The 21,377-nt window shown below is 47.0% G+C and overlaps 2 protein-coding genes across 10 annotated transcripts in view; one reads left to right on the top strand and one right to left on the bottom strand.

Moving 5' to 3' along the window:
• Window positions 1–1,606: 1,606 nt before the first annotated feature.
• On the top strand, window positions 1,607–7,717 carry Tmem14c (transmembrane protein 14C). Of its 4 annotated transcripts, none has more exons than XM_087589735.1 (6): window positions 1,607–1,890; window positions 2,456–2,514; window positions 3,015–3,091; window positions 3,628–3,729; window positions 6,301–6,388; window positions 7,264–7,717. In XM_087589735.1, the coding sequence occupies exons 2-6, from the start codon at window positions 2,492–2,494 to the stop codon at window positions 7,316–7,318; spliced, it is 345 nt and encodes a 114-aa protein (XP_087445861.1). In that variant the 5' UTR covers window positions 1,607–1,890; window positions 2,456–2,491; the 3' UTR covers window positions 7,319–7,717.
• A 2,636-nt stretch (window positions 7,718–10,353) lies between these two features.
• Mak (male germ cell-associated kinase) overlaps window positions 10,354–21,377 on the bottom strand; it is a 47,825-nt gene continuing 36,801 nt past the window's right edge. For 2 of the 6 annotated variants that reach the window (XM_087589873.1, XM_087589872.1), the window contains exons 12-14: window positions 20,266–20,397; window positions 15,198–15,317; window positions 10,354–11,900 (exon numbers count right to left, since the gene is read on the bottom strand). In XM_087589873.1, coding sequence (XP_087445999.1) covers window positions 11,746–11,900; window positions 15,198–15,317; window positions 20,266–20,397 — 407 coding nt within the window. In that variant the 3' untranslated portion in view covers window positions 10,354–11,745. 6 annotated transcript variants of the gene reach the window in all.

Below are 21,377 nucleotides of genomic sequence, written 5' to 3'. Positions count from 1 at the left end.
TTGTACCACAACATGTGCTCCCTCTCCTGTCCCCACTCACAAAGTAATCTGTGACAAGAGTTTGGTTTTCTTATAAAAGATAACTTGGCTTTGGAAGGAGTTGTATGTAAACAATGTTTCAATTGCGTATGTGCGCATCCTTGTAACCCTGGTATTCATGAGGTAGAAGGGGTCCCGGAATCCAGGGTGTTTGAGACTGAGATCTTGTCTAAAGAGAAAAGCTAAAAACAACCATGGGCTGGCTTCAATAATACAGTTAGCTGGGATCTCCAGCTCGTCCAAGCTTATAACAATTCTGTGATTTGCTTGCAACTTGGAGCCTTGACCTTTCCCTAGTGCCTAGAGAAGTGTTCTATCTTCTACCTAGTCCTAGTTTACTTAGGGGATCCTTTTGTTCCAGACATCTGGGAATCTTGGTGCAGTCAGCCACTGCTATATCCATAGTGGCAAAGAATGGTCTCCCAAGAAGTGCACAGGTAGGGGAAGTGTATGAGGCTGGGATAGTAGTAACCCAGATGGCATGAGCCTGGAGCCTCAGTAACTCGGGGAGGTTCAGGAGAGGATCACTTGAGCCCAGGAATTCCAGGTCAACCTGGGCAATACAGACCCCCATCTTAGGGAAAACAAAGTAAATAGGAAAAGTGTTAAATAGTCCAAGATTCACAGACACCAAATTTATGTGAGACACTTAAGTATGATATACAGGAGTCGACATTCACAATTCATTACTAGGGGCATCACAAGCTCCGTATTAGGTCCTTGACTGAGTATCCACTGCAGCAAGACCCACAGTGCTCCAAGGGCCAGTAGGTAAGCACATCTCTGATGAAGTGTGTGATTCTGTTCTGCACTGCTGTCTGCTCCAGGTTGGCACCATCTTCATGAGGTCAGCTGTACCTGCTTGCCAAAATCCCACGTGGGCTTGACTGCTTACCTTCATTTATAAAAGGAGTGGAGAGGGTCGTGGGACCCCTTCACCTATATCCAGCTACGCCTCCCATTCAGTTTCATGTATTCTGCCCTAATTACATGTGACTTGAGGAAGGGCTAGAGTTTATATGTGGAGAGGGTTAGGACTGAGTCTACACAACCATAAGGAAGCCATCATTCACGAGGGGTCTTCCAGTGGGATGGTTTTAGGGGCTGAAACCTCTCAGCCGTGCTGGGTAAGGAACTTTAATAAACTCATTGGTTCCTCAGGTGAACTCTAGTTTGTAATAAGACCTGAGGAGTAGATGCTTAGGCTCTCCCAGGGCAAAATTTCTTAAAAATAGATTGGCTCTCTGTTTAAATGTCTCCACTCGGCACACGGCAGTACATAAACTCTTGAGTTGCTCTGATTTGTGGTTGATATGCCTCTTCTACCAGCCTGGCACTCTCTCCTGATGGCTCTTATTTATCCCATTTTCCTTGTATCAAACTGGTTCATCAGCAGAGTGCAGACCCCTCAACCACACCTTTCCCAACCCGGAACCAAGCTACTCCCCCTCTTCTTGCAGAGCGCCAAGCCCATCCCACTTAACTAAAGCCCCGCCCAAGGTGATGCTCAGCCAATCCCCTCAGGTCCCGCCCATCCATCTAAGCTCCGCCCCTCCTGCTAGGACGCAGAGTGCGCCGTGACGTCTACACACCCGGCTCCTGACCTCTGTTCCTGTGCTCCCGCCGTCGTCCTCCAGCGCAGGCCTCCGGGCTCCAGCTCCGGTGTTGGGTGTGTTCTTACTTTGCGGATTTTACCACCCTGGAATTGTTCCGTACGCGCAGGCGCGCGGGGCTCTCCCGTGCACTCTCTGCTGAGCTAGCGGACTGCCCGCCTCTCTAAAACGTCCTGTAACTGCGGTTCCGGGAGTGGAAACCTAAACGCGCGTGCGCTTCTTCCACGCCACGGAAACCGTAAGAGAGCAGGGGTCACTTTGTAGGGACGTAGCGCGTCCAATGCAGTTGCAACTCGGGTTCCCGTGCTTTTTTTTTTTTTTTTTTTGGTCCCTTAGTCCAGTCTAACAGGAGCTGAGGGTTGGATCCAAGAGTTTCTAAAAGTTTGCAAACTGATGAGTATTGAGGACGTTTCAGAGAAAGTAGCGTTTACCGTGATCCCTGGAGACGCTAAAAAGAGTAGAGACATAGACCATTTGTTTTCTGATTTAGCGATCCATTAGTTGATGAGACAGTCAGCCTGGTACCAGTCCAGAGCTTGTCAGTGACTCCTGCTCTCCTCCGTGGACCTGTGCTAGAGCGGAGGTTGTAATAAAAATGTTTGGTGTCTCTCCAGCGCTTAGTATACACGGAAGTGTTTTGCCTGCTACCGGGTTACCTTCAATGGGCAGCAGAGCTAGGGCGAGCAGTGGCTGTGTGTTCAAGGGCCAGTTGCATCCGCACCCAGTGCTTGTACCTTGAACTCATTTCTTCCTGACTGCTAGAGGCCTGTGTGTTCTTAACTGCTCCGACCTCTCCTCCACAGGTGCAGGCCTGGTGTGGTCTCCAAAGTGACTGAACAATGCAGAAGGACAGTGGCCCACTGTAAGTGCCCTATGACTCGGAATAGAATCACTTGGAGCTTCTAAAACCAGACATGTGAAATGAGCCTTTAGCTTGGCACTGCTCAGGGGGCAGCGTGGGTTGTGGCATGATCCTTGAACTAGCAGCCTGGGACCCGGACTTGAATCGAGTTCTGCCGCTGGCTAGTTCTCTCACCAAGCCTGCCACCTCGACTCTCTATTTCTGATTGTACCCTGGAAATGACAACCTCTCTGTCCCGGCCAATGATTTAAGCAGTTACATTTATTTATTTGTGTGGATGCGTTTGTGCCATGTTGCGTTTGTCCGGGTCAGAGGACAGTTTGTGGGAGTTGATCTTCTTCTATTATTACATGGATCCCTTGTAATGAAATCAAACTCAGGTTGCCAGCTTTGGGGGCGGGGGAAGGGCACACCATTCCCAAGGCTGGCCCCATCCAATGATTTTTGCAGGTTATATTTTAAACTTGGCTGTCACCGTCTTCTCCCTTTTGTCATTTCAGGGTTCCTTTACATTATTATGGTTTCGGCTATGCGGCCCTGGTGGCTACTGGTGGGATTATTGGCTATGCAAAAGCAGGTAAGCCTTTCCTCTTAATGGTCAGCTTAGTCCAGGGAAGTGTGGGTCCCCAGAGTCCTTGAAGCCTATGACTGCTTGACTCAGGTTTGCTTTAGGCCTTGAGTTTGTCCTGCATTGTCAAGCTTCTGGTTCTTCCTGCACCGGCCTCTGATTATCTGACTGATCTGAGCCAGGCACCTTCTCCTCTTTACGTACAGATAGGCAGGGGTGGTAGTGGGGGGTTGTTATCGAGCGTCGCCATACACCGTGCTGCCTTTCAGCTCCTCAAGCGGGAGACCTCTTGTCTCTCCTCTGTTTAACACAGGCTCCAGCCAGGACCTCATACGAGTCAGACAAGCACCGTGCTGAGTCACACCTCCTAGAGGAGGGAGGGCTGGGGGGATTAGACCCTGACTTCTGTGGTCCCCCATGCTGGGAACTCTAGCTAGAAGCTTCTTGAGGACAACCTCTCCCTGCAGGGGAGGGAGAGTCTTGTGTGTTCTTTATGTAATGTCTGACATCACAACACAGATGTATGCCTATTTGCTTCCCCCCAGGTAGTGTGCCGTCCCTGGCTGCTGGACTCTTCTTTGGGGGCCTGGCAGGCCTGGGTGCCTACCAGCTGTCTCAGGACCCCAGGAACGTGTGGGTTTTCCTAGGTAGGTTTGCCTCAGGCTCCGCTGCTGTGTTCTTCGTGGCCGTGAGACTCTGGTGGTTGTGTGTGGTAGGTTCTTTTTGCTTTTCAGCCGCTTCTGCCAAGCAGAGGGTGGGTTCCATCATGGAGAACCCTGGGTTGTTTCGGTTTTGTATACTGAATACAGAAGAGCTTCATACAGCATGGATTCCATCTTCCCGGTGAGATCTGTTTTAAACTGGGCAAGACAGCGTGTGCTCACTATTGGAGTTCCATACTGAGGACGGCCTGCTAGAAACTTAGGAGAAATCTCACACGCCTCACAAGGCCTGAGCTCACGTAACCTTTTCCCCATTTGGACATCTCTTTCATAGGCAGTTAATTGTGTAAGACACGGACCGACCTTGCACTGGGGAAGCATTAGTCTCAGGGGCAAGTCAGGTAATGTGACTGTGGAACTGTAGATAAAGTGCCCCGGGTGTAGCCCATGCAGGAAGAGGCAAAAGAAGATGACTTCTTATCGTAATCATGGTGTTTTCTGCCATGTTTTTCTTGGTCTCCGCCCGAGTACTAGCCGTTGCCCAGGGGCGTGGTACCTCTGTGCCTCTTACATGAACAGTGTAAGGACACATGCAAAGCTAACCCCCCAAAAGGTGTCACTGACAGCGTCACAGAGTGCGTCCTGCACACCAGCAGTGGGGTGGGGGGTGGGGGGCAGCTGTGGACTGAGAATATCCTGGGCTTCCGGTTCTTCTGAATGGCTTCCTCATCGTGCTCTGGAACGGCTCACACACCACTTCTGCCTCTGATCCCAGCATTCTGCTCCCCACAAGAAATCCCATGAGTACTTGATTGAAACAAGCAAACAGGCAAACCAGCAACCACTGACCATTGTGTCCCTTACACCTGCAGCTTCCAGGCCATCCCCTCTTCCGTTTCCCTCCCCTACCCGGGCTTTGGCTCCTGACTGTGAACTGTCTCAGGCCCATCGTTTATCTGTATCCCCGTGTAGGGTCTCCACACATGAGGTTCACATGTGTCTTAGTCAGGGTTTCTATTCCTGCACAAACATCAGGACCAAGAAGCAAGTTGGGGAGGAAAGGGTTTATTCAGCTTACACTTTCACGTTGCTGTTCATCACCAAAGGAAGTCAGGACTGGAACTCAAGCAGGTCAGGAAGCAGGAGCTGATGCAGAGGCCGTGGAGGGATGTTACTTACTGGCTTGCTTCCCCTGGTTTGCTCAGTTGCTTTCTTGTAGAACCCAGGACCACCAGCCCAGGGACGGCACCACCCACAATGGGCTAGGACCTCCCCTCTTGATCACTAATTGAGAAAATGCCTTACAGCTGGATCTCATGGAGGCATTTCCACAACTGAGGCTCCGTTCTCTGTGATTAACTCCAGCTTGTGTCAAGTTGACACCCAAAACCAGCCAGGATAGCATGTGATCAACTTTGACTTGTATAGATGAGGAAGGATCTTGGAGTGCACTTCCCTTTCAGTCACTGGCTTTTCCCTTCCCTTTCAGAAGCTTCTGTAAAGCCCACTTGTATTTTTCCCCACTTCTTCTCGAACACATCATGGATCCACTTCAGTCTTGTCCCCTTGACTGTGGAATGCTTTCCCAGGTCTCACAGGGACCTGGATCCGTACAAAGCTCCCTTTTTTCCCCCTCTAGTTCACATGGCCAGAGTCTATTCTCAGCCCAGATGACCAATGACCTTGTCACATGCACCATCCCGTCAGGGCCTTTGCGTGTACTAAGCTCCCCAGCCTAGCACACCCTTCTGTCAGCTCCTACATTCCTGCTCTCGTTGCAGACACTAAGTATGTGCTTCCTTAGTTAACCCTTTCGTAATATCCCTGACTCAAAGGCTGTGTGTGTAATATTTATTGTAGCACAACTTAGACTTCATGCGCGATTGTTGAAGCTGGCTTGCATCTTGAGGCTTGGAACCCTGGAAGGGTGGAGACATGTTGAGTCCAGTCAGGTCTCTAGCTTAACGCTTAAGGTCGGCATTTTTCTGTCAGAACAGCAAGTACTACCTTTACCAGTGGGGTAAAGAAGCCACACAGTGTTTTTGAAAAAGTGAAAACATTTATGACCGAAACAGAAGAGTGTTGAAAATGAGGCCCCGAAGGCTGCTGGGCTTGGGGAGATTAGCTCCCTTACTGACACCATGACAGTTGCCCAGCAGAGCGGTTGTTCCCAGTTTCAAAGAGCTGTCCTGATGGTAGGGCTTGTTCACAGCACAGGGGACCAGGAAACAGAGAGATTAGAAACCTGGGCCGGCTGCAGCCTTCAGGACACTTTAGTGCTATCTGTCCACTCCACAGACTCCGCAGTAGTGCCCTAACATGAGAACCAAGCACTGGAAGCAGGCTCTGGGGACAGTCAGAGTCAGCCATAGCGAAGTGTGAAGGGCCTTACTTGACCAGTATCTGTCCACAGACCTGAGTATTGTGGGCAGCATTGAAGCTTAGTTCTCCCCATCCCCTCATAGGGTGGATCCTGGGCCTCAAAAGGTGGATGGGATTTCACGTCTGTGTCCCTTGTGCATAGAACCTGATCATGTCGACTTTTCTCTTTCTTAGCTACGTCTGGGACTTTGGCTGGCATTATGGGGATGAGATTCTACAACTCTGGGAAATTTATGCCTGCAGGTTTGATCGCGGGAGCCAGGTACTTTTCCATCCCTCTTTGTGTGGACAGTGTTTAGGGTTTTGCTCAAAGAGGTTTCCTGCAGTCAGGAATGTGTTCTTGTTGCTGTGCACCTGATCCTAGACTTCAACTCCCATTTTTAGGTTGGACGCAAGTAGCAAGTCTTCAAAAGCCTTTGTAGTTGATTGAGTACCTATGTGTAGTCATTCACCATAGAATGATCTTGAGGTTGTGCTGCGGACTGTCCTAGGCTTCCCTACATTACATTGTCACGCGCCCTTGTATGTGCCTGTGTGAGTCTGTCCACATTGGTTCCCTATTTCTTAGCTACTTGGGTGTCCTTGATTGAAAGTTTTGCTAAAGAGGATTTTTTTTTTTACTGAATCGATTTTCTAATTTTAATTGTAAAACTTAAACCAAACTGTCTTAGATCGACAAGTTCTTAAGTATGATAAATGCATTCCGGAGGAAGGAGAATTTAAAAAAACAAAACAAAACAATAAACTTGTCTGAGGGAAGTGGACGCCTGCTTGTCTTTGGCTGTGATTGTTATTGATCAAAGTCTTTTACACTGGAAACAAAAAAGTCTTCACAGATCAAAGTCACAACCACTAAACCAGGAGGCAGGAGACCTGGTGTGAATCAGCACTGTGGCCCCTGGGGTCTCTCTTGCCCTTTTTCAGCCTTCTAAGTTATTGGCATTGGCCTAGGAGTTCCGTGTGCCACTGTCAAGACTAGGTGTGCTTTTTCTCTACTTCCTCTGGGGGGGGGGGTGTTTTATTTTAGCACTTCTCACACACAGTTGTGAGGGACCTGCACACTTTGTTCCTTTAAAAAAGAAAAAACAAAGTCACCACTGTGTACTTTTCCTGATGACTTTTTTTTCCTTTGAACAGTTTGCTGATGGTTGCCAAACTTGGACTTAGTATGTTGAGTTCACCCCATCCGTAGTAGCCATAGCCCTGCGTGGGCTCATGATGAGTTGACACTCTCCAGTCCTCTACATTACCACGCTGAAGAGATAAGAACAGCAAAGACCTACACTGAGCACATGGAGGCGAAGACGTGGTTACTATAGTGACCGTTCAGAGACGGCGAGTGTCTGACCTCAGAGCTCACACTGCCTTCATGCGGCTTGTTCTTGTGTCATGATGTCTCGACTCTCTGTACTACTACATAAAGGGGTAAAATGTTGGGTGTCAACACTGGGGGCCCAGAGCTACACGTCCTGCCGGGAAGTTGTGAAATCTCTTGGTGACATTTGTGATGTGGGATCTTTTGCACAGGTCTGCTATGAAATTATGTTACGGCAACATTATCGGTGAAAATAAAGTTTTCTATTAAGAACAATTCTCTGATGTCACCTTTGTCAGAGGTGTCTGGGATGTAGCCTGAGACGTTGATTGGTTGTGGGCATGGCTGTAATCCCAGCATCTTAGATGTAGAAGTAGGAGGAGGATCCGGGGTTCAGGGTCATATTCAGTTTTGTAACTTTGAAGCTAACCTATGCTATGTGAAACTGTGTCTCAAAAAAAACTGAAACCAAAACAAACAAACATGCACACAAAACCCTTTGAGAATTTCTAAGCTAGGCCTGTGTAATAAAAACAGGAACTTAGCTTATGTGTCTTACAAGCAGCCTTAGCGTATTCAAATACAGTTTCCCTTTGTTTTGTTTTGTTTTTTCCTTCCTTTTTTTTTTTTTTTTTCTCGAAGCTGGGGACCGAACCCAGGGCCTTGCGCTTGCTAGGCAAGCGCTCTACCACTGAGCTAAATCCCCAACCCCCAGTTTCCCTTTGTAATTCTGAACTGCCTACTCTGCTCACCACCCTGTCCCTACCTTCCAGTGCTGGGATTAGAGATGTGCCTCCCATCCAAGTTTTGAATACATGTATTATGTTTATAATAGATAGGATCTATCGTGACATATATATGTGTTTTGTTTTGTTTTTGTTTTTTTTAAGGAAGGATCTTGCTACGTACCCCAGGGTGGCCTTGAACTCACAACTCTTCATTTTCCTAAGTGCTGGTATTGTAGGTGTACACGACTGTCTAAGACTTAGCATTCTTGAACTATAATGCCCAGAATTCTGTGCAACTGATCAGGGCACTGTATTCTGGACTGCATGTTTCTGAAATGGAGCCCCAACTCATTTTCTCATCTGAGACCCCAGATCTGACTGGTACATTAAAAGGACAGGTACTCGCCGGGGCTGTTACACAAATACTTTGGTTAGATCTGAGACGCGTCCTTAGTTCCTTGTCACAGCCATCACCTTCCACATGTAGTTCCAAGTCCATGGCATAAATAAAATAATAAACCCATTTACAATTGAGTGGTGCATGGTGGCTGCATTCTTCGGAGAAGCAGGTTTAAGTGATTATTTTGAGGTGTGGTTATGCCATGTTGCCCAGGCTGGTTGTGTATGGTTAAGATCAAATAATTCCCCTGCTTCAGCCTCCCAAGTGCCTGGTACTACAGGTGTGTCACCATTCCCAGCTTGAGTATTGTGTGTGGTGTTGAGGATCAAAAGTAGGGCCTTGTATGCACCAGATAAGCCTTAGCAATAATGCGTGCTGCTTCTTTATTTCCCTTCATTTTGTTCTTTTGATTCTGTGTGGCGGTGCTGAGCTTCCAACCCTGGGCCTCAGATGTGTTAGGCCAGTGTGCTACCTCGAGTTGCAAAGCAGTGGGGCTGCTGGGGTATTGGTTGATACCTCCAGACCTGTGAGCTAAAACACACCCTGTCCATGTTGGCCTTGTACAGGAAGAGAAACAAGGCTAAGAGGACATCATTTTTCATCATTCTGTGGCACTGGTGTTGGATTCCGAGCTTTGAGCGTGCCCGGCAAGCATTCTACCACTGAGCTGTTCCCAGCTCTGCTTGAGCTGAGTTTGAGGTAGAGTCTTGCCAAAAGTTGAGGCTGGCTTTGGATTTGTTTTATGTCCCAGAGAGGACCTGAAATTGCAATTGCTCTGCCCAAATATGGACTCGATGAAGATGTCCTTTAGTAAGTGACAATAAAAAAAAAGCTATGGAGCTAAGACTCATGGAGGAACTTTAAATACGTGATTGCGAAGTGGAAGTAGCCAGTCTGGGAAAAGTAACATATACCGTGATTCCAGCTATGGGACATTCTAGAAACAGAACAGTTAGGCATTAAATATGGATTCCAGGGGCTGGCAGTGTGGCTTAGTGGTAGGGCACTTCCTTAGCATGTGGAAAGCGCTGGGTTCCACAGAAGGGGTAAGAGGACGGGGGGGGGGGGGGGAGGGAGGGAAGGAGGGGGGGAGGGAGGAAGAGAGGCACTGTAGTAATGCAAGCCGTTGCTAATAGGGAAAGTTGTGGGAGGATGAAAGGCTGGCCACATGGGAATTCATACTCTAAACCTGAAACTGCTACAGAACAAGGCGACACCCCCTGGAAAGGTCCGTCCCGTGCCGCCTGAGACATGCACATGTACCGGGCGCTGCTGTACTAAAGACAGCGAGGAAGCGAGCGCAACGACTCAGCCCAGATCATCAACAGTGAGTGGATAATGAAAATAGGAAAGTTATCCAGTCATAACAAAACATGGAATTTTCGGGAGAATGGATGGATCTAGAAAGTACAGTATCAATGGAGAAGGTCCAAACAGGTTAAAACTGCACGTTCTACTCTGCTGTGTCTCCCAGCCTGTAATGTATGCATGTGTGCATGCAAGACAGTGTGAGGTAGGTAAAGTCCACAGACCTTGAAAGGAGACCCAGAGAGGGTCCCGTTGGGTGACGAGGAAGGGTGGGAGTGGGCAGAAGGACACGTGGGGAAAAGAAGACAGGGAGTGGTGTGGGAAGAGCAGTGAAGGGATGGGAGGGTGGGAAAGAGGAGACCCACAAGAACACATTGTTAAAAAAAAATGTCAGAATATACTGAACACATTGTATGCTGAGTTAAAAAAAAAAAAAGAAAAAGAAAAAGAAAAAGAAAGACAACCACAAGGAAATGGACCACTGAATGGAAAGTTTAATGATAGAAAAAATGTACTAGTTAACCATATATGTATTCAGAGAGTTCATGTTTCTCAGAAACACCAAGGAATTTTTATTAGCTTCGAGACAATTAAGTTGTACAAATACACATATGCATCAGGATAAATTACTATTTCAAGTCTTAACATTTTAAACATGTAAAATATGAGCAGCTATATCTTCTATACAAAAATATATGATTTGATAATGTGCTTTTGGGCAGTGCCCACAAGATGATGCCAGTTCTGTCGGCATCTGTTACATAGCCATAAATACATAAAAATATCAGCAGGTAATAACATTATTCTTTCAAAAGAATATACAGTACTAAGCATGCCCAGCCCAGTGAGTGGCAGGTTTAAAGTAGTCCTAAGTTCAAAATATTAAAAAACAATTTGGTATAAAAGTAGAAACAATGAACCATATGAAACTCTGCCAGGGCAACTGGGTGCGCTTGCCCCATGGCTCTAATGTGAAGGTCAGAGGCTTGTCAGTGACCTGCAGCAGCCAGGGTTTGCCTGAGGACCTGCTGGCACACTTCCCCTCTGTGTCAGTAGGAATACAGGGAAACAGGAGTTGGGAGGGTCAGATGGACAAGCATCAGATGCGGTTTCAAGGACAATCTCAATGAGGAGATGACAAGAGAACCCTGGTGTGATTAATGTGGAACTAACTCACCGAGCTAGAGTCATTGTGAATTCACAGCTTGGTCAAGGTCCGACCACAGTACTAAAGCCAGACCAGTGTACTCTGATAGAGGTTGGAAAGAGGTTTGTTTTTAAGAAAGATCTCTCTCTAAAATGTGCCCGCCGACTGGCCTCACCGTTTCAATTGTAGAAAACTGAAAGGTAGTCACCATCTCTCTGACATTGCCAAGGTGGGAGGATAGACCCTCTGCCAGGTCAGCCCAGTAACTCAGCCCCAGGAGCCTGCCTCGCCGCTATGAAAAGAGAGCTGAGGCAAATCAGTCAGGTCCGGGGCCTCAATAGCTTACCTAGGCTACTACACAGCAGGCGGGAGTGAAGCCTTTGTACTCACTTCCCAGAGAAGTGCTCTAAAAGCCTGTGTATTTATCTAGGAATTGGTAGATCAAATACTTGATACTTTGGCAAATAATTTATTCAATACTCTTTAAAAGTCCCGCTCAAAAGTTTCAGCACGGTGCTGCATCAGCACTGCTGGCCACAAGTTAAGAAAATGCATTGCATTTCCGGAAAAGGAAGAAATCGGGAGCTGACTTCCGGTCTCTGAGGCGCCCACGGTTGTGTGCGTCCTGTGGAACTCGGTAGAAATAGACTCTGTAGACGTCTCCCAGGATCAAGGGGCGTGATTGTCCTCTACGGAGCAATGCTTCAGGCTTCCACTTCTCCTACCGGTGGCCTCCGTACTTAGCCACCCAGTCTGTCCTCCCGTGCACCGAGGGGACTGGCTGTGTGCGGTTCACAATATTGAGATTTTTGGCTGTGGGATTGTAAGTTCGTCCTGAAAACTGGCCTCGGCCAGTTTTTGTGCTCCAGGTATAGTCTGAAAGAGATCAGAATTTCATGTATTTGATTATCAAATTCAAAATAAAGCAATTCATCTTCAATGTGTAGGGACATTTGGATTTGACTTTGGAAGCTAAGGAGCAAAGGTGAAGATTTATGTTTAGTTTGAATCTGGTGTCTTTATTTTCTGAGGCAAGTTCTTGCTATGTAGCTCAGACTGGTCTGGAACTCACTATGTAGCCAAGGCTGGCCCCAGCGAGGGTCAGCTCATCTTCACTCTGCCAGGGCTGATTAGAGATGTTGCCCATCATGCTGCCTCAAGCAAAACCCCTAGTGGAATATTAGGTGGGCATTTACTAGAATTTTCCATGGCGTTCAGATATTGCAGCTCTTAGCTAGACAGCTAACTGGGAGTAAAAAGACCGAGAGACATGTGTGGCTCTTTAGTCAGTGAGCAGCACTCAGTGTGGCGGTGACTAATCTCACACCCTGCTTACAATCAAACATCACACCGATACTAAGGACATACTTGGGTCTGTGTGGAACTCTGGTTTCATGGAGCTATCCGTATACGAGCTTCTGTAGTCTGTTACAGGCAAAAATGCTTTTGAGAACTTAGATTTCTCTTAAAAAAATATCTCTTGAGATACCACTATATAGCTCAGGCTGGCTTGGAACTTGCTACATAGACCAGGCTGTCCTGGAGCTCCCAGAGATCTGCCTGCCTCTGCCTCCTGAGTCCTGGGATCAAACGTGTGTACTGTCACATCTACCTGTACCCTTCTCCTTTTCTTATTTTCTTTCCTCTTCTTTCTTTCCCTTCCCTCCCTCTTCCCTTCACTCCCTGCCCTTTCTCCTTATTTAGTACTAGAACCAGGAGCTAGGCATTATGCACCGAGACAGGAGCTCCACCAGTGAACCATTGCCTAGTGTCGCAAGCTTCATCTTTCCATTGGAAAAACCAGGGGCGACCACTCAAACCCTTAAAGAGTAATCTTTTTTAAAAAAAGATTTGTTTTTTGTTTTATGTGTATGAGTGTTTCTGCCTGCATATATGTGTGTGTGTCTTGTGTGTGCAATGCCCAGAGAGGTCAGAAGCGGGCATCAAAATCCCTGGAACCCGAGTTTCAGGCAGTCATGAGTGGTCATGTGGGTGATGGAAACTGAACTTGGGTCATCTTCAAGAGCAACAAGTCCTCTCAACCAATGAGCCATCTCTCTAATTCCAATCAGAAGTGTTTAAAAGTCCCAAACCTTTAACCACAAAGTTTATTTTTATCCTTACTGGTTATAGATTTGTGAGAGGTTAGTCCCGTGTTAGTAGGTTATTATGATTTGAGAGAGATATAAAATCTGTTAAGTATTTGATATTTGAACAAGCTGAAATTGCTTAAAGATCTCCAATGGCAAAGGCATAAAGCATCATCCAGGGGACTAGAATGTCTTCTTCAGGCCCTCCCCTCTTCACCCTGACAGCCAGATTTCATGAGGAGTCTGTGTGAGGAGGATACCAGTCCTTGCACTGAGTTTCACCTGCCTTTTCACGCTGGGCAGCCACTGAGGCTCTTGGGATAAACTGAGGCTCTCTGCTGAGCTGCTCTTGGCCATTCGTACCTTCCACAGAACAATGTGTTTGCTGGTCTGGTTTCCCAGACTGGCACCCTGTCTGCTATATGCAGTATTTGGGGGTTAGGGTGAGGGGTGGGCACGTGCTGTCAGTGGTCTGGCAGGGCACTTCCTATTGCCCTTACTGGACTCAAGTGAATAAGCAGCCTAATGAAGGCCAGGGCTGTGTCTAAGGCTAGCAAAGGCACCGTGTTTTCTAGAACTAGCCAGTGAGGTGTAAGTGTTGGAATATGAAGATGTCAGGTAATGAGCTAACATAGTTGGCCTCAGGTCCAAATAGTCCCGTGAGTGGAGTACGGAGTGGAGAGGAGGCTCAGAGAGGCTGAGGGACACAATAACTGTATAAGACTCTACAGGTTCAGGAAACTGAATCACAGGCCTTCCCAGCCAGCCAAGCAATGAACAGTTGCTGGGGGGAGAGACTGGTCATATGGCTGCAGGAGACCCAGTGATAATAGCTTTTGTGGCCTGTCGCCCATGCCTGGGGTGGGCTTTTCAACAATACGAATGCCAGGTTTACCCCCGGTAAACTCACGAAGCTCGACTTGGATGGAATCATTTCCTGGGCCTGCAGCTGCCCTCTCTATCTGGGAATGAAAGACACCTCAGGAAAATCACCCAGAGTGTCTCTGTGGCTTCTGTGGGTGGCCATAGTTAGCCACTCCCTCTAGTCTTGCTACTCTTTATGTAGGGGATGAGGACGTATTAGGGGCTTTGAAAGGGAGAGGTTAGGAGGTTGTGAAGGCTTTAGGGCAGAGAGGGAGCCTGAGAGAGGAGAGGGGATAGTGGAGTAAACGCGGTAACGACCTGGTTGTGTCTCTTGTGGGACCCTGGCAGGCAGTGTTTTCCTAACGGGTGGCTTGCACCACTTGAGAGAGCAATATTTACTTCTTTTTTTGCCTCTCCTCCTATTACGGCCGGGAGGGAGATCTGACAAGCAGTAAACGGAGAGATACACAGTTATGAGAGCAATTTACTTAAACACTGAAAGCAGGCGTATGTGTGATAATCCAATAGATTCGAGACAGAAAAGCCTGTAGCAGGTTTTTTTGTTGTCGTTTTGTTTTTTGTAAAAAGACCCACGCTTGGTTTCTGAAAGTGAGTACCCAGATAGCGAAGTACTTCTAAACATCACGGTTTGTTTCTCATATTAAAAATGGATGTTTAGTCATGGTTAAACTGGTCTAAAACTTTTGAGGCTCCCTAGAAACCAGCTGTATACAATGTGCTTGCCCACATGGGCAGATGAAAAACTGCCATTCACTCTAGAACATTCTTGAGCTCAGTAGAGGTACAAACTATTTTTGTCACAGCCTTACTTATGTCACTGCAGCAGCTCCAGCTGTGCCCTGCTGTGTCCTGCTGTGCCTTGCTGCAGGTCAGGTAGCCATGTCCCCAGGGCAGTGAGAGGCGCTTCAGGCTTCCCTGCCTCACTAGCTGTTCCTTTGCCGAATTTCTGTGTCTCCCATTCCCCTTTACTCTACACCTTCTCCTCACAGGGGTGTGCCTTCCTTTCTCAATGCTCTGGTTCCTCGGCCTGCCCTGGGGCCAAGCACCAGGTAGAAACCATTGTGGGAGGGGAGCCACTTGGAATGTTAATAATGTGAGAGTAATTTAAGTCTTCCCGCAAGAAAACAGCCCTCATCATCTTGTAAGGAAAGCCTCTTCTAGTAAGAAGTCTCAGACCGCATCAGGAGATCACTCTTACCGGCAGCCGACGCACCCAGAGGCGCCAAGTGGATCCTCTGGCCAGCTGATCCCACTTCTTTCTTGAGAAAGGAAGGCACGCATCCCGTCTGGCTGTAAGCGCTGTAGCTCCCAAGGTTCCCTGCTAATGCAGCGGGAGTTTCAGTCAGGAGGGGGCCTTAAGGTGCTGTAGAGTGACTGAATACTACCCTTCTTACTTTGAAACGCTGTGCTATGAGCTGCTGTGGTCTAGGCAGGATGCTACCTGTCATAGAAACTCTCACTCAGTCCCTGCACAGCCCAGAGGTGCTGAGATAGTGATTAATTTGCCTGGCCTCCCACAGTTAGTAAGTTCAGCGTGTGTGTGTGTGTGTGTGTGTGTGTGTGTGTGTGTGTGTGTGTGTGTGCGCACTTGTCTAGCTGCCATGAGGGTTTTAGGTTCTGAACATGGAAGAAAGCTCTTTCATAGAGTCTGGCAGTCAATAATACTAATTGCTCTCAGCCTCAGCCTTGCCAGCATCACTGTTAGCAAAGATCAGTCTGAAGGCAGCTCAGGATGGGCTGATGGGGAGCCATCTAAGGCAGAACCAGCGTCACTGCTGTATTGGAAAGGAGAGATGATGGTGGAAGTCCTACAGAGCTGGAGACCAGACCAGGAAGGCTTACAGAAGAAGGCTCCAGCCTCTGTGTGTGTAGCTAGGTGACTGATGGCTTGCTCTAGACAGAAATGCAGTAGAAGAATCAGGTTTGGGAAAAGGGAGTGCAGAAGATATTCAGGTCCTGACGCGGAAGTTGGTTGCCTTGGAGATAATTGATGTTCAGAGTTGCTGGTCCTGCAGCTGTGGCTTGTGTGTGTGTGTGTGGGACAGTGCAGAAGGACCTAGGGACATGGACAGGCTCCAGAACAGACCCTGAAGGAGCATCAGCACCAAGAAATCAGCATCAAGCATCAGCACAGAGCCCTGGGGGTGGGGAAGAAGATACTGAGAGAGGTGGCTAGGGAGGCAGAGGGATCTGACATTCGGCTCTGCCCTGGGGTACGGTACCTGAGTAGGAGCAGACAGCAGGAGCTGCTTCAGTGACCTGAGACAGGCTGTGACAAACCCTAGTAAGTGGGGGTAGGGGGTAAGGGATGGAGGGTAAGGAAGCCTCACTATTTAGGGGCAAAGCAGGCTTGTTAGCTAGAGTGCACAGGGTTCCGTGTTCCTTGAGAGTTTGAAAGAACTTGTCATCTGACAGTTAGCAATGAGGTGTACTTTCCACGGTTCCTTCTTTCTCCAGGGGCTAAGCACAGATGCTTGCTTGCTCTTGAAGCAACAAATGTCAAAGAGCAGCTTTCCTCATCAGACCCTGGAGGATGTGACATTCTGTGACTGTTACATTTGTGCAACTCTTAACACCATCGAATTTATGCAAGAACAGTGGCTTGCACTGACCGGCCTTCTCACCGTCAGTATTCACTGGGAACTGCGAATCCATCCTGCTATGTCAAAAGGATATCTGAAACTATTTAGCCGAGGATGACTTTGAACTCCTGATTCTCCTGCTTCCACTCGCCTGAGTGCTGGGATCACAGGTGTGAGCTACTACACCTGGTTTACACAACGCTGGGACTTGAGACTTCACAAGACAAGCTGAGCTACAGCCTCAGCCTCAAAAGTCTTAGAAAGGAGTTCAAAGTCGTGGTCACATCCAGCAACCATCAGAGTGTCTTCTTGTTCACCTTCTCTCCCCCATGGCAACCGTGGTAACTACTGAAGGACAGGAGCACTAGGCACAGCTATGCTAAGTCTGTCATTTCTAAAATTACTTCTCCCATCCTATAGACGGAAACTGGCTTAAATAAATGAAGAGAAAAACAGCAGCAGAATGGGGATGGCAGGGAGAAGCCATTCACTAGCAGCTGTAGATACAGTGCTGTCCTACTGACAAAGGACTTCACTAAGAAGGAAAGGAGCTGGCGATCACGCCAGTTGTTTTGGCTTATTACTTGTTTGCTGCAGAGATCTAGGCTGAAAGGTGGTCTTTGGCTTTGGTGTGGAAACCACTGACGTCACTCCTCCAGAAAGCCCACCACTGCCATTAACATCGCCTTTCATGTCAATGATGGGGAATGTGTAAGACATGAACATCAGATTTGTTTTTCAAAATCCTAGGAATATTGATCATAAAGCAAGAAACGATTCCTTACTTTCAGTAGAATGGTTTTTTTTTGTTTTTGTTTTTTGGTTTTTTTTTGTGATTTCTAGAAGTTTCCACAACTAATTTACAGCATAATTATGAAGCACATTTCCCAAGGGAGGAAGGACGGCGCTGTGGATGCCAGGAAAAGCCACTCTTCTACCAGCCCTGCCTTGACTCTGAAGCAGGTCACCCTGGCCTTCTGTGAAGGGATTGGGGCTGAGGCTGAGAAGAGAACCAGTGAGCCGAAGCAAGCAGCACCTTTACAGAGCCCAGACATTACCTTGTGGGTCCTCTAGCTGCTCAGCGGACTTCCCAGTGCGTGATAGGCTTTCAATCGGTTTAATTATGCTGTCTTCTAAAAGAAGGCGCATGAGAGACAGAGCCGCAGGGAGAGTGTTAAGGTAGAGCAGAGGGGAGATGAGTTAGACGGTTAGGAGAAAGACCCAGAAGGAGCTCTACAATGAGAAATGTCTCCATGTGCTGTCACAGCTTCCCTGTCAGGCTGACTGGAAGTTACAACACTCAAAGCTATGGCATTGCCATCTGAACCAGTCTGGCAGCCTATGGGAATATTATTTTGAAATAGCTGAGACAAAATAAATGGATTAAAGAGGTGTAGTTTGGTGCTCCAGTCTTGTTAACTGGGCAAGTTGGGTTCTCAGAGGGTCTGAAGAACTTGTACAAAGTCTGTACACTAGGCCAGGGGGTGGTGGTGCACTCCTTTAATCCCAACACTTGGGAGTCAGAGGCAGGGAGCTCTCTTAGTTCAAGGCCAGCCTGGTTTACAGAGTGAGTTCCAGGATAGTCAGAGCTGCATAGAGAAACCCTACCTTGAAAAAAACCAGAAGTCAGAAAGAAAGAAAAAAAAAAACAACAACTAAAGAAATCTATAAACTAAATCTACCCCCAAACTCAAAACCCAAGACACATCAGTGTGGAGGATTCTATGATGGGGATGACTGACTAGAACTTCCAGATCGTGGAGAGTTAGAACGTTACAATCCAGAGCCAATGAGCTTTGTCTCTTTTTAGTCCATTTAAAAGTCATCTATTGCCTCCAGTGCCTAACCTAACCTCCTTTGAATTTAACAAAACCCGAAAAATTTATTCTTGTCAGATCACAAATGTCTACCAACCCAAAAGCTAAGATATCACAAGGTCTATTGCAGAGCTGTCTCTCACCTCCCGACACACACACACGCACATACACACATACACGCATGCACACGCACACGCACGCACACGCACACGCACACGCACACGCACACGCACACGCACACGCACACTTGTGGTCCCTCCGATGTACTTGGCAAATGCCTTGGAGTGTAAATTTCTTCCGTAATTGATAAAATCTCTGTACCCACTTTTAGCTTGGAATGTGTTACCCAGGGCAACCTGAATTCCCAGCCATGGTTATCACACAGGGTTCAGGAATAAAGTCCCTCTCACTGCATTTGAAGCGAGAGTTGGCTTTCATATGAACAGGTCCAGGATGTCGATGGGTTGACGTGGCGTCAGAGTGCTTACTGGATTGCTCCTGCGCTGTAACGGCCACCATCAAACTTGTCCAAACAGTACTCACAGTTTTTGGTTTTTTTTGTTTTTTTGTTTTTTGTTTTTTTCTTTTCGGAGCTGGGGACCGAACCCAGGGCCCTGTGCTTGCTAGGCAAGCGCTCTACCACTGAGCTAAATCCCCAACCCCCTACTCACAGTTTTAATAACGCAATGCTTCACCCAGTTCTCAGTTGAAATCTCAAATTTTCATCATCATAGATGTCATAAAACTTATCTATCTCTCTTTTAGTATATGTGCTGCCGAAGCGAGCACTCTATCTCTCTTTTAAATGGAATCTGAATGTCACAGTGAGCTAGAGTCTGTCAGCGTGAAGGGAAGAGCACATGAGCTAGTACCTTTCTACAGGTGAAAATTTCATACTCACCTTTTACCCCTAAATCATACTTTAGCTTCCAAATTTTATCCAAATAGAACTTAGGCTTAAAACTATAAACTTATCACTCAAAAACGGTGTATGTTACAAAAAAATGTAGATTTCTGTAATCACAGTGTTTTCCAATATTACTAAATTGTAATGATTTGTTGCATATTACTAATAAAAAGAATAAATATTATAAATTTTGATTACTAGGCACGGAAGGTATTGTTGGGAGCACAGGCTAATGGGGCCAAGTCCTTTCAAACAAGCGAGTGTCTGGCACAGGAGTTTCTGAGGCTCAGCTAGAGTGCTCTCATCTTGACTTTCATTTATGCAAACAGAAGTCTGGGGAAAGCTTGTTGATGTGACGACTTAGCTGAGAATCATTTTGTTACTATTCTCTGCACCCCACATTTATGGACCATGTGTATGTAGTGATCTATGACAACCTTTTTCAATTTACCGTCAGCACATAGTTCAGGGATATCCTCCTCATTTAACCTTCTAAACGCTAAACACTGGAAGCCCCTCCACTTTGTGTTGTGAGGTAACACAATCTCTGCATGTAGCCCAGGCTGGCCTCAAACTCTTGGTCTTTCCAGAAGTTAGCCAGGAGTAGCTTCCCAATCATGAGAGCTACCTCCTTTCTCCACGTAGCCAACTGTCCCTTTGATTGACACCTTGGACAAGTTTATGTTTGGGGTCAACTTAGTGAATGAGAAGTCCTTTCTGTTTGGGAGGTGGGAAAGCTGAAGGTAGGCTTGTTAAGAAGGCAGAGCCATTTAGGAAGAACCTTGGTGGCAGATGAGTGGTTGACGGACTGAAAATATCTGTGCTCAACAATTTTCTGGATAATTTTCGTGTGGTCTGTGTCTCCCCTAGAGCCCCACAGATCTTGGCTGGATGACATGCTTGTGGTCTATTTACAACCAAACATCAGACATTGATAGGTAGGTGACTCGAATCTCTTACCTGCGTTACTCCTCTTGAAAGCGAGGTCCGCCCCCATGGATCCCAGAGACTTAGGAAATAGCTGATTATTCCAAGAGTGTGAATTTATATCCTTGCCGCCAGCTACCAAAGACACGTTCTTGGGGTTCACACCTGAGAAGAACAAAGCAGTAGAGTGTGAACATGAGCCCGAGGGAAGATGTATGTTCCCACTCAGTCTAGACGTCCTGTGGACAGGAGGCCGGTGATAAGTGTAGGTTAATGTGTGGCCAATGTTTCCTTCTTTTAATGAACTCCAACAAGACCCTGAGCCCTCAGCACAAACCTGCAATATTGACAGCACTCACTTTGCCTCCTGTAATACTAATGGCAATAGACACTTATCTCTCCTACAAAACACGAGAGAGAGAGAGAGAGAGAGAGAGAGAGAGAGAGAGAGAGAGAGAGAGAGAGAGAGAGAGAGAAGATGGCACCCAAAGTTGGCTCTGGACTCCACATGTGCATATGCAGGCACCTGCACCTGAACACGCATGGACATACACCATGCATACGAAAGGAAACATGAGTGGGTCAGAGTAGGAATCTACAGTATAGTGCACATAGTTTTATAAATGTTGTTCAAGAAAGAATGGCTTGTGAATGTTCCAATTATTTTATTAATGCAGTCATGTCAATAATCTTAAATAGGTAATTTTTTTGGTCTTAAAACTTTCTATTTATAAAGGCAGGCATAGTGGCACATGCCTTTAACCCCCCAGAACTCAGGAGGCACAGGCAGGTGGATTGCTGTGAGTTTGGGGCTAGCCTGGTTTATAGAGCAAGTTCCAGGACAGCTAGGGCTACACAGAGAAACCAAAAACAAACAAACAAATAACCCAATCCAAAGCAAAACAACCTTTCTATTTATATACTTAAATATTTGAACAAAAAATGGCATTCTGATTAAACTGCATTTTACAGTCTATAGGATGCCTTGAATCATCTGGAATTTTACTCTAGATTTCAGGGGGAAAAGCATGTGTTTGTTTTCCTTTTATTTTTGGTATTATAATGGAATTATAATGGTCTCTGTCTATTGCACTTCCTTGATGAGGGGACACTTATCTGAGGGATAGGGACAGACACGTAGAGTG

The sequence above is a fragment of the Rattus norvegicus genome, chromosome 17 (genome assembly GCF_021556685.1).
Source record: "Rattus norvegicus strain SHRSP/BbbUtx chromosome 17, alternate assembly SHRSP_T2T, whole genome shotgun sequence".
NCBI classification, from domain to species: Eukaryota; Metazoa; Chordata; class Mammalia; order Rodentia; family Muridae; genus Rattus; species Rattus norvegicus.
This window is presented reverse-complemented; position numbering and strand designations above follow the sequence as displayed.

Excerpts from the sequence above, each read along its gene's own strand:
- Tmem14c (XM_087589735.1), top strand. The coding sequence starts at position 2,492 with ATGCAGAAGGACAGTGGCCCACT. Across the intron at positions 3,092-3,627 it reads TATTGGCTATGCAAAAGCAG|GTAGTGTGCCGTCCCTGGCT; the intron begins GTAAGCCTTTCC and ends GCTTCCCCCCAG. Across the intron at positions 3,730-6,300 it reads GAACGTGTGGGTTTTCCTAG|CTACGTCTGGGACTTTGGCT; the intron begins GTAGGTTTGCCT and ends TCTCTTTCTTAG.